The sequence below is a fragment of the Morus notabilis genome, unplaced genomic scaffold (assembly GCF_000414095.1).
Source record: "Morus notabilis unplaced genomic scaffold, ASM41409v2 Scaffold124, whole genome shotgun sequence".
Classification (NCBI taxonomy): domain Eukaryota; kingdom Viridiplantae; phylum Streptophyta; class Magnoliopsida; order Rosales; family Moraceae; genus Morus; species Morus notabilis.
Window position 1 is genome coordinate 514,152 of NW_010361697.1, and position 12,347 is coordinate 526,498.

General features: G+C 35.0%; 1 protein-coding gene and 1 non-coding gene across 2 annotated transcripts in view; both read right to left on the reverse strand.

Moving 5' to 3' along the window:
* Positions 1 to 215: 215 nt before the first annotated feature.
* On the reverse strand, positions 216 to 319 carry LOC112092059. The gene has a single exon (XR_002902410.1). It is a non-coding gene; the product is annotated as a small nucleolar RNA R71 (small nucleolar RNA).
* Positions 320 to 11,116: 10,797 nt separating this feature from the next.
* LOC21405418 (probable pectinesterase 15) overlaps positions 11,117 to 12,347 on the reverse strand; it is a 2,563-nt gene continuing 1,332 nt past the window's right edge. The window contains exons 4-5 of the mRNA XM_010100539.2: positions 11,863 to 12,116; positions 11,117 to 11,330 (exon numbers count right to left, since the gene is read on the reverse strand). Of these exons, the coding sequence (XP_010098841.2) occupies positions 11,117 to 11,330; positions 11,863 to 12,116 (468 nt within the window). The remainder of the gene's footprint in view (positions 11,331 to 11,862; positions 12,117 to 12,347) is intronic.

Below are 12,347 nucleotides of genomic sequence, written 5' to 3' on the forward strand. Positions count from 1 at the left end.
CTAATGCTCACATTGTAAATTTTCTAGAGATTTGCGATACTGTCAAATACAATGGAGTTAGTGATGAAGCTCTTTGCCTTCGGTTGTTTCCGTTCTCTTTGAGAGATAAAGCAAAACGTTGGTTGAATTCATTGCCGCCAAATTCGATCACTAGTTGGGAAGACTTACTTCAGAAGTTCCTTTCTAAGTTTTTCCCACCGGCTAAAACAGCGAAGATGCGCATCGAGATCAACAATTTTGCTCAATATGAAGGTGAAACTCTATATGAAGCATGGGAGAGATACAAGAAGTTACTGAGAAGATGTCCTCATCATGGTCTACCTAAATGGATGCAAGTCCATAATTTCTACAATGGGTTGAGTGGCACTACAAGAACTCTAATCGATGCATCTGCAAGAGGAGCATTAATGAAGAAAAATGAAGATGAAGCATATGAGTTGCTAGAAGATATGGCAACCAATAATTACTAGTGGCCTAGTGAAAGAAGCATACCAAAGAAGACAGCTGGACTACATGAGATTGATGCCATCACTAATTTGACTGCCCAAATTGCTTATTTTTCTAAACAATTGCAAAATACTCAATTGACAGCCAATCCTATCCAAACATCCACTCCAGTGTGTGAATTTTGCAACGGATCTCACCAAAGTTATGAATGTCAAGCTGACAACCCTTTTGCACAGGTACAAATGGAGCAGGCTCAATATGTGGGAAATTTTAATAGGCAACAGAATAAACCTTACTCCAATAGGTTTAATCACGGATGGCGTAATCACCCAAACTTGTCTTGGAGAAACACTCAAAATATGTTACAGCCCGGACAGAGTAACCCACCACAAGAGGATAAGGTGAATCTAGAAGATGTAATGGCTCAATTGGCTACCTCTCACACATAATTTATGAATGAAACCAGGAGAAATTTCCAGAATCAATTGGCTCAGATCAGAAGCTTAGAGGTGCAAATCGGTCAATTGGCTAACATGTTAAATGATCATCAACAAGGTAATTTGCCAAGTACAATGGTGGTGAATCCAATAGAGCAATGCAAGGCCATTACTTTGAGAAGCGGGAAAGAATTAAAAACATTCCTAGAGCCTAAGAAGTCTAGCAAAAGTAATGAAGAGGCTTTATCACCCAAAGATACTCAATCTTTGGAGAAGAGTGGTGAAATTCCTACAGCTCAACAACCTTTGCCAGTGGAGCCATCACAAAGGATCCCGTTTCCTCAACGCCTTTGGAAAAGTAAGCTTGATAAACAATTTTCAAAGTTTCTGTACATCTTTAAGAAATTGCACATAAACATCCCATTCGCCGAAGCTCTTGAACAAATGCCGAGCTATGTGAAGTTTATGAAAGATATCCTGTCAAACAAGAGGAAACTTAAGGATTATGAAACAGTTGCACTTACTGAAGAGTGCAGTGCCATCTTGCAAAGGAAGTTGCCTTAGAAGCTCAAAGATCCGGGGAGTTTTACCATCCCTTGTTCTATTGGAAATTCTATTTTTGAAAAGGCACTATGCGATTTAGGTGCAAGCATTAACTTAATGCCTTTGTCAATTTTCAAAAAACTTGGGCTAGGAGAAGCAAGACCAACTACGATCTCATTACAATTGGCCGATCGCTCCATCAAACACCCGAGAGGAATTATTGAAGATGTACTCGTCAAGGTTGATAAGTTTATATTTCTAGCTGATTTTATTGTCTTGGATATAGAAGAAGACGAGGAAATTCCCATTATACTTGGGAGACCATTTTTGACAACCGGTCGGGCTCTCATTGATGTACAAAGGGTGAACTTCGCCTAAAAGTACAAGAGGAGGAGGTGATTTTCAATGTATTTAATGTTCCCAAATATCCGCAAGCGAGTGATAGTTGTTTTTGAATTGAAACAACTAACACCTTGGTCATTGAGCATCTTGGCCAACCTCAAAAGCCTTTGGAAGCTTGTCTAATTTATCTGGAAACTAGTGCAATAGAAGATCATGAAGCTATGGAGTTTATGGACTGGATGGCTTCTTTCAGACCTAACAATCGGAGGTACTTTGAAGCTTTGGGATGAGGCCCATCACGCCTGATTAACGCCCAAAAGTGATATTCACAAGCGGTCAATTATAGCACAGAAGGGCGGTCGTATCCACAGAGCGATAACAAAATAACAAGAATGATTAACAGAATAAGAGCGTTAGAGAAAAGTGAATTAAAGAAAAATGAGAGTTTTTGAGATTTTTGTGCAAATAAAATAAAAAGGGGGAAATCTGTATGAAGAAAACGGTAAGGTGTCGAGAATCCCTAATGCTTCGTTCACCAATTCAAGTTTTGATTCACGAAATAAAATAATCAAATAAATTAAATCTCTATGTTGGCTCAGAAAATATTATTATTACAAGTTATCTAAAATCGACAATATATCAATTTGACAATATTGCAGTAAAAGATAATTTGTAAAATAATTAGAATGGCAAAAGAATGCGTGACATAATTACATAAGAAAAGCGTGACTGAACTTATATAAAAGTTGGCACACAATAATTTGAAAAGTAATAGAAAAATAGATGAGATTTAATTCATTCAGATGTTGAAGTTTACAGAACAAGGAATCAAAACCCCGAATTGGGTCACTCAACAGAAGTTCATCTCTAACCTCACCAAGAAAACTCTAGCCTATCTTGCAAAACATTCTCACAAGTTCTAGAGAGAAAATATGAGATTGACAGCAAGACGACAGAAAACTAAATATTAAAAGCCACCTAAAACCTTAGGCTAACCCATCTATATAGTGTTCAGAGGTTGCCTGTCAAATAAGGAAACAAACAATAAAAATAGAAAATTACAAAAGAAAAGGAAACAAAATAAAATTACACATAAATTAGGAGAAATCATATATTTGATTTGAGGAAGAAATCTGGTAATCTCGTCTGATTTTGATAGAGAAATTCTGATTCAACACAAAGGGACATGTGTCGCAACGTGATTGGCAGTGAGGAGAAAATGCCACGTGTCGCGGGCGGATTGGGGGAAGTCTGCTAGCGTTGGAGACAGCTGGGACCCGCTTTTGACAGGTGGCATGCGTAAAGGGGAGAGCAGGCTGGCGTGAGCAGGCGCGGGGTCCACGTGGTGGGAGATTCAGATGCGCTAGAGACCGTACGGAAGAAGAACGCGCGCCTTGGCAGGCCGGCGTGCTGGTGACATGCAAGAGATGGAGTGGGGAACGTGGGAGAGAGCTGGGCACACGCAGAGGCTCGGCTTGATGGCTCAATGGGCTGACGCGGCTCTTGTCTCGTGTGGCTTAATTTTGACTCATTGAACATGGCTTTCATGGCTTCTTCTTGTGTACAGTTTTACACTGCTTTTCATCTGTAAATAATTAAGTAAAAACTAGACAAATTCCAATTAAAAATATTATGAATAAAATAATGGAATTGTTTAATTAAAGCTTAAATATTTTAATATTATGTAAGTCAAAAGCAATATTTAGGGTGCATTTTCATGCACTTATCAACGCCCTATTCCATCAATTGAGAAACCACAAACGCTTAATGAGATGGATGAGTTCCGTAATGATGCATATGAGAAAGGCAAGATTTACAAGGAGCGAACTAAGGCTTGGCATGACAAGCACATCTCAAGAAAAGAGTTCAAGCCGGGCCAACAAGTACTGCTCTATAATTCAAGGCTACGCTTATTTCTAGGAAAGCTCAAGTCCAGATGGTCAAGGCCATTTACAGTGGTGAGAGTATTTCCCTATGGAGCAGTTGAAGTCACTCATGATGCAAAGGGAACATTCAAGGTCAATGGACAATGTTTGAAGCCATATATTAATGGTGGCTTTGATCAACAGAAGACTAACATTCTCCTGAACTCACCATAAGAAGCAAGATGTCGGGCTGATGACGTTAAACCAAGCGCTTCTCAGGAGGCAACCCGAGCCTTCTAAAATCTTTTACTTATTTTTATTATCATTATTATTTTTTATTTTATTTTTAGTTTACTTATTGTGTTTTAAATTGATTGATAGGTTAATAAATAAGTTTGGGGGTTGCTCTAAGGATTTGGAATTGAAATGAAGCTCAAGCAAGCATGAAAGCGCGGATTTGGCAGCAGCAGTAGCGCTTTGGCACTCAAAATAGAGCCTTTTGAGCAAAAGTGGCAGAGCACGTAGCGGCAACTTCCGCACCTCCTCTTGCACCCAATGAAGACACTGACTGACAAGTACTTAAGGAAGTCCTCTACACTCTCTTGTTTTACTTTTTCATTGAGGACAATGTCAGTTTTAAGTTTGGGGGAGTTAACTATCTTATTTTATGTTATTTTATTTAGTTTTAAAACAAAACAAAAAACTTGAGCTTTGGTTCGGCTTGTTTCGCCCCCGGCCGATGATGAGACCATGATTGAACTTAACTATGGCTTCTGGGAGACAATGAATAATTTGATTGTTTGTGTGCTTGACTTGTTTGTTGGTTTCGCTCTACTTATGATTTCCTTGCATTGTTGAGCACATAACTAAGAGCACTTGGCCATTTTGTGAACTTAGAGAAAGTTTATGTGATTTTCATGTTTCTTAAGATCTCACCGGACTCTAGAACTTGTTTGATTATCACTCGAGGTGAAATTCCAGGCAATTTATCACTAAGGAAATGATTTAGGCCATTTTTGGATCGTTTGAGCCGTTTGAGCTTACCCTGTTATAATAATATCCCTAGTCACCTCTTTGAGCATGATTAAACTTTTCTCTGTCATCCACATTATCAGCTTAGCCTTAAAATAAATCCTATCATTCACCATTTCCCTTAAGCTTGTTGATTATTCTAGGATGCACGTTGAGTTATGCTTGAAATTGGGAGGTGTATTGATATTTTCTATAATTTGTTTGATGTCTCCAACGAAATTCTGTATTTGTCATATTTATAAAAAAAACAAAAAAAAATGAAAAACAAAACAAAAAACAAAAAAAAAAGAGAAAGAAAGAAATAAAGAGTGGAGACAAGAATGTTGATGGCAAATGGCAGATGTATTGGGATATTGAGTTAGAAGTTCTATAAGAAGGTCCTAGAGTAATTGATGAGTTAAGGAAATTCAGAGCCTCATTGATATCCGTTTATCCTACCTTAATCCCTAACTATTCAATTCAAGCTTAATAAAGTCCTATTGATCCTTAGTGGTTTGTTGACCGACATTAGTGGAGAGTGATAAGAAAAGCAAGCCTATGGAGTTCAAAAAATTAGAGATCTACCTTGATTCACTTAATTGCATAAACTCATCTGAGTCGCATTTGGGTATGTGTAATTGATAATTCACACACACACATAAGGAGTCTTAGGTGGGGGTGAGATTAGCATTCGAGTTGAAATTCTAAACTTTCAAAAAGTTTAAAGTCTTTCTTGAGCTGTAACTTATGTGAGATCTCTAAGGCATTTTTTTGGGAAACAATGCCAGATCAATACTCAAAAAAGGTTTCATTTATTTATGTTTCGTATTATTCGTGTTTTCATTTCTTTTTAGTTTTCTTTCTTTCATTTTTGTTTTGCTCGAGGACTAGCAAAATATTAAATTTGGGAGTATTTGATGAGTGAGTTTTACTCGCTCATTTAGTATCGTTTTACACTTAATATCTAGTTAGTTTTCGAGGTTATTGTTAGTTTTTATGTGTGTTTTCATTCTTTATTTGAAGGTTAGGTGAAAGTCTATGATTTGGAAGGTTTTGGACAACTTTTGGTGGAAAAAAGACAACAAACATAGCGCTTAGGCGCCAATTTGTAGCGTTTTGGCACTCAGTTTTATAGAACCAAGACATTTGGGCAGAATGGGCAGCGTTTTGGCGCCCAGGAGTTTTCACAGGCAGCGCTAGGAACTCAAAGCCGCGGCACTACGATGCGAGAAAAGGAGCGGTGCGTTTTGAAGGCCAATCATGAGAAAACTTACCCTTTTAACCCTAATGCTCCTAAACATATAAATAGATGATTCTAGGGCAATTAAAGGGGACTTTTGGACTGGAGAGTGACGGCTGACTTTTGGAGGAGATTCAAGAAGAGAAAGGAGAATTGAGTACGGAGAAGAACAACGGTAAAAATCCAGAGACGGAGACGCTTCAATTCAACTCCAAACTAGTTCTTTTCTTTCCTTTCCAATGATTAAGACTTTGTTTAGGAATTTATCTTGTTTAGAGATGAATTAATTTCTTTTTCTAGGGCTACGATGTAGCCGGATTATGAATGTTCAGATTCTCAATCTTTTTTTAACTAATTGATGTTTAATCCATATATGCTGAGTATTTCAATTTATTCTTAATGCGTGTGATTGTTTGGCCAACTATTACATGATTTTGTATTTGATTTGAGACTGAGAAGTGATAATTAAATAAGCTCTTAAGTGAAATACCTTGAGTTGTTCATAGGATAGAGATATCTATGATGCTTGTGTAGAGCACCTGTCCTACATGGGCTCTCGACGTCGTCGAGCACCTGTCCTAAAGTGATAATTAAATAAGCTCTTAAGTGAAATAAGCTCTTAAATTGATATCTATGAAGCCAAGCGAGGTGCTCGACGACAACTGTCCTACATGGGCTCTCGACGTCCAAAAGGCACACTAGCTACTGTAATACTCTCGACGCCAGCGACCGATTCTTGCCAAGAAGGCCTCGGCGCTTGTCGTTGGAGGGAATGGTCGATTCCTCGACCGCGGTGTAACAATTTTTTTTTCAAATGTCTATATTTAGACCTCGTTCACTTCGCGGATTTAAATTTTCAATTCGAGTTAAAATGTGATATTTTCTGAGAACTTTTCACTATAGTAGAAAAAAAATTAGATGTGACATTTTTTGAGAGCTTTTTACTGTAGAAACCTAAAACTGAAAACTCGATTCGGTGAAATGAACGAGGCCTTAAATTTTTTTTTTGGTCAAAAACTCTTATATAATTTTAATTTTTTATATGATTTTTCAATTTTTTTTCTCTTGTTCTAATTAGTAGACTTAATTTTTAAAGAAATTACGGGCTTATTCTTTTGGATCAAAACTCAAAAAAAAAAAAAAAAAAAAAAAAAAAAACCCCCAAAAAAAAAAAAAAAAAAGCCTCTCAGTTACTCTTATCATAATTTAAGAAGGCACCGTGAGACTCAGATGAAAAAATCTCTTGCTTTAGTTTGAACTAATCATGACACCACTCAGTCGTAAAGATAGAGGATTTAGGTTAAAATACACTTTCTTTCTTGGGCAGTATCTTAAGAAGACAATATCTGTGGAAGTTCAATTACGAGGACATTGAATTTGACATGTCATTTTGCTGATTTAAGTTTAGAATTCGAGTTTTACTATAGTAAAAAGTTCTCAGAAACAATCACATCTAACTTTTTTACTACAGTAAAAAGTTTTCACATAAAATCACATCTCAACTCAAATTAAAAACTCGAATCAACTAGGGGTGTTCATGGGTTGGGTTGGTGCGGGGACGGTCGTCGGCTTGGTCCGATTCATAAGATTCCGTTGATAGGATAAATTTTGGTAACATTAAAACAATAGTAATTTCCAAAACGGATTGCTAGACCAGCAGCAGAGAACCATGGTATTGAGCTTCAAGTTTCCTTTTAGGGAGGGAAGCATTTGTATCGTGAGAGATATGTTGTGAGTTAAGTTAGGACTAAATTTTGTGTCCATCCCTGATGATTGTCCTTCATTCCCAGCCCGTTCGGAACAATATGCCCTATTTTTGTGGGAAATATTGCCATCCCTACAAATAATCCGTCGATGAGCACAAAACCGCGGAGAAAGAAAGAAGTCAACTGTAACATTTTACGGCATGTTCCAAGATTTCAATGGCATTATCTTGAGAACAAACACAACGAAAGAACAAATAGAGAATTTTTGTCTTCATTATTAGTCAATTGCACCAAAAAGAAGTATTTGTTTCTGATCAAAGGAAAGATGCTCAAGAAACAAAAAGCCACTCACCTAAACATCAATGCAATATGAAAGCAACCACTTACACATATGCACAACACATGGATTTAAAAAAAGCCAAAACAAAAAGAGAGAGAAAATGACGAAAGTAGCTTCTGGCTCCGTTTTCATTTTCGTTTTTCACGTCTTCATTTTTTGTTTTTCAAGAAATGCTGCCAAACGGCTCCCTCAGAGCATTTTCATTTTTTTTTCTTAAAAAACGTGAAAACGAAAATGAAAACGGAGCAGAAGCTACTTTCGTCATTTTCTCCTTCTCCAACCAGAAGTACTATTTGCGTAATCTAACAGAATTTGTAGCCCAAAAAGAAAAAACCCGTAATCTAACAGAAACCCAAGAAAAAAAAAACAATCAATCATTGGCTTGGCTCCTAAGAAAAAATGTACGAGTATACAAAAAGCTCAAATTAGTTGGAAACTTTTTCGAGACCCATATGGATCTTACGAAAAATCAAAGTGTCAAAGATGATCTTTTTTTTTTCTTTTTACTGATGAGAATCTCTCTCTCTCTCTCTCTCTCTAAATTGAAGATGATATTGCAAAACCATTTGCAGCCATTAAAAATCTTTTTTTTTTTCTTTCAACAAAGTTGAGATCTTTAGTTTACTATGGGAACAAGAAAAACTAGCAATGTGTCATGCTTTAAAGCAATTTGTCATATTGTTTTGTCAGATTCAAATTTTAGCACGTGCAACATGTAATTTGAAGAATTTCTAATGATTCGGATATAAGAAGCCATTGGTGCAAATTTAATTCAAAGTAACCTTGCGCGAAATCTATACAACAATGGGGGGACAAAATACGACAAAGGCTGGAAACGAAAACAAATTATACAAACGACAATAAGAATGAGAACGACAAGGAAAAGATAAGGAAAAAAATATGAAAACAGCAATAGGAAGACAGACAAGAAGAAGAAAAAGAAAAGAAACGCACACACAGCTTAGATAAAAACGATGACAAAGGGAAGAAAAAAAACACAAAACAAAACAAAAATGAACGTAAAACAACGACCACAAAATAAATGGAACACACAATAAGGAGAAGCGAAAGCTAACGATTCTAACGATACGGAAAAAAGTAGAAAACACTTTGATGTTTGGTAGATGGATTCGTTCCTTGATTCAAATCATAGTTCGTGGTTCGCTACAGTATTTTCTCTCACAAAAAATACACGTAAATCGAAAATAGTTCTAATCATATAGTTCTAATCCATAAACTAAACGCACCCCGGCAACTTCTGCAAGTAAAAAAAAAATGACAATAAAGAATACCACAACAAGACAAACGGCGATGAATTAGAAATCGACAGTGAGTAATAACAACAATTGTGGAAAGAACGACAACCAAGAAAGAATTAAAGCGATAAATAAGAAATAGGAAACAAATGGCGCGTTTCGAACTCATTCCAAAATGATTTTATTTTTTGTATGAAAATAAAAATGAAAATGTTTTTAATCTCAGACAGAAATCATTTTTGAAAATGCGTTTGGTAGTTTTATCAAGAGATTGTTGTCAGTGTAAAAAAAACCCAATAAAGTCTATTTTTCTCTCTCTACTCGAGAGATGAGAAAATAAAAATAAAAAATGAAAAACGACCAAAAGTTATTTTTCATTTCTCTCTCATTTTACACTAAACCAATAAAATCGTTTTCATTTCCGTTTTTTATTTTTATTGAGCTAAACGTCGTTTTAAAAACGTTCTCATTTTTTCTTTTTTGAAAAACGTAAAAAATAAAAACGGGATTAATTTTAAATAGGGTGAAGGAGTTAACGACAGAACATACCCAAGTAACCTAACCGTAAACAAACGGTACAAGGGACAACAAAAACTGAAAACAATAGAAAAGCGGGGAGCAGAGCGGAAACGACAATTATATATAAACAAGACACCAACTAGAGAAACGATTATAAATAAATACCATAACAGAGTAGAAACGATAACACTTGAAAAATAACTGAAAAGAGAACGGCAGTAATTGAAAAATAGTTCAAAACGGAAAACGACATATACAGATAAATACGACGTCAGTCGAAAACAGGAATAAGGAAGAAAACAATACATCTATATAAGGAAAAACTGAAAAGACAAACACCAACAAATCTTAATACGTATGTAAACAAGAATCCCCCTTTTTAAGGGAAGAGAACAAGTAAAAACGACAATAAATAAATATATGACAACAAATCAACAATTAATAGGACTAGAAGAAAGCAGACATTGAATAAAAAACGGTAATTAAATAAAATAAAAGAAAACGACGTAAAAAATGAAAACTAGAGCAGATTAAAAAGAAAACAACTGATTATGGATAAATAAAGGTCAACGAAAAGATTAAAAACCAAGCAATAAACAATGAATGGGAAAATGAGATCACACATTAATAATAAAAGGATAACAGCAGTGAATAAAAAATTTAATAAAAGTAGGCGGCAAAAAAAAAAAAAAAAAGAGAGAGAGAGATTTATAAGAATAAATAGCAGCATGGAAAATTCTAAACATATTGAGTGGTCATTGCTGATTTAGCTTCTTACAAATAAATGCCAACTTAATTTCTTTAAAAAAAAAATGGAAAATTCTAAATTGAATGATGAATATTTATTATTATCATTAGTATCGTTAAACCAGGCACTTGAAGCCCACATCATTACGAAAGAAAAATAAAATAACAATCTCTGCTTATATTGTACATCTTGAGAGTAATTAATATTATGACTTACCAACCCTATATAAAGTACTGACCCTACTATATAATATATAACTCATTATGGCACTATATTATATAGGAAATATCTTTCGTCCGGCAAGCACTATTTATCTGACTGATTCGGCGAAAGACATTATACGAGATTTATACTGAATTGTACAACTACCGTATATAAATATACAAGATATATAATGAATTGTACAACTTGTCATACAACTTATACATCTTTACAATTGTACAACTTCCATATGCTAAATTGTACAAGGCATATGCTGAATTGTACAATGTGTAAATATACAAGACTTATACTTAATTATACATCTTTACATGTAAATATACACGATTTATACTGAATTATACAATTATCGTTTCAATCCGGTAAATAGTAGGCGCCGGTTTAAAGACTTTGCCATATTATATATATTGATTATACGTATATTATATTATAAAGTTAGGTAGCTAGTATGAATAAAACTCTTCGTCCCTATTGTTATTATGATGGTTTGGAGAAGAAAATATATTAGGAAGATCTAAAAGCCAATCATTTCCATTGATGTATGAGATGTCCATGAAGGATTCTGCTTCAGATTGTTGGAGCTGCTTTGAGTATGAGGCTCTGTATGTGTAATTTGCACCAGGTCCCTCACACTCGTACTCTCCAAAGAAGACTGACCTGTGTCGTCATAAAAAAATATATAGCAATAGCTAAGTAAAGAATAAAAAATAATAAAATCACAATTTTTCATTATATGCACATTTATTAATAATTGAATTCGTGATTGAGCAGTCCATAAAATAATCTATTGGTGTTTAATCAAAGATTTGGGTTCAAATTTAGCCAAAAAAAAAAAAAAAAACAGATTAGTGGTATATGATTATTTAAAGAATTTTATGCATGAAACGGGCAGATAAAAGAAATAGAAAGAAGTTGGATCTATATTTTAGTGCAACGAATTGTTTATCAAATTATCATATAATAACTGACTTGTTACAATATAATTAACGGCAGATGATTTGAGATATAGTTATGCATGTCTCGTTAATTAACCTCTTATATTGTATTGACAAGTTTATTTGCACATTATTTAGTATTTAAATTTTGTAAAAAAAATTATAGTGCGCATAAAAATTACTCCTTTTTCTTTTTTTCTTTTTCTTTTTGCTATGAAGTAGAATTACTCAATTTATTAGTATGAGTCACATACTGGTCTCTAGAGGGGTCTTTCCAATCATTCCAGCCATCAGAAGCCACAACATCAGACATGTATGTTTTTGAGAATACTACAGTTGCATAAGGTCCCCAGGCTCGCCCAAGCCACACTTTCCCAGTTCCTTCTATGCTGCAATTCACAAAGGAAAATCCAGTTTGCTCATCTAACGACTGCCTTCCATGGGCCGTGATGGCCCCGCTTATCCAGCCGGCCGTCACCGGCATCGCTATTGAATTAATGGTGCATCCCTGCAGCCATGCCATGCATCAAAATTTCCATTATATTGGACATGCCATATATGACTCATTTTAGTAACAATATACGGTTTTGTCATGTATCACATGATGACATAATTGGAACGTACTATGTGACATCGCAACATGTGTGCCTTTTAAAACCAAAAGGTTTATTTTTTCAAATTCAAAGAGGCTTTTTTTTTTTTTTTTTTTTTTTTTTTTTTGGGAAAAAAAAAAAAAAAA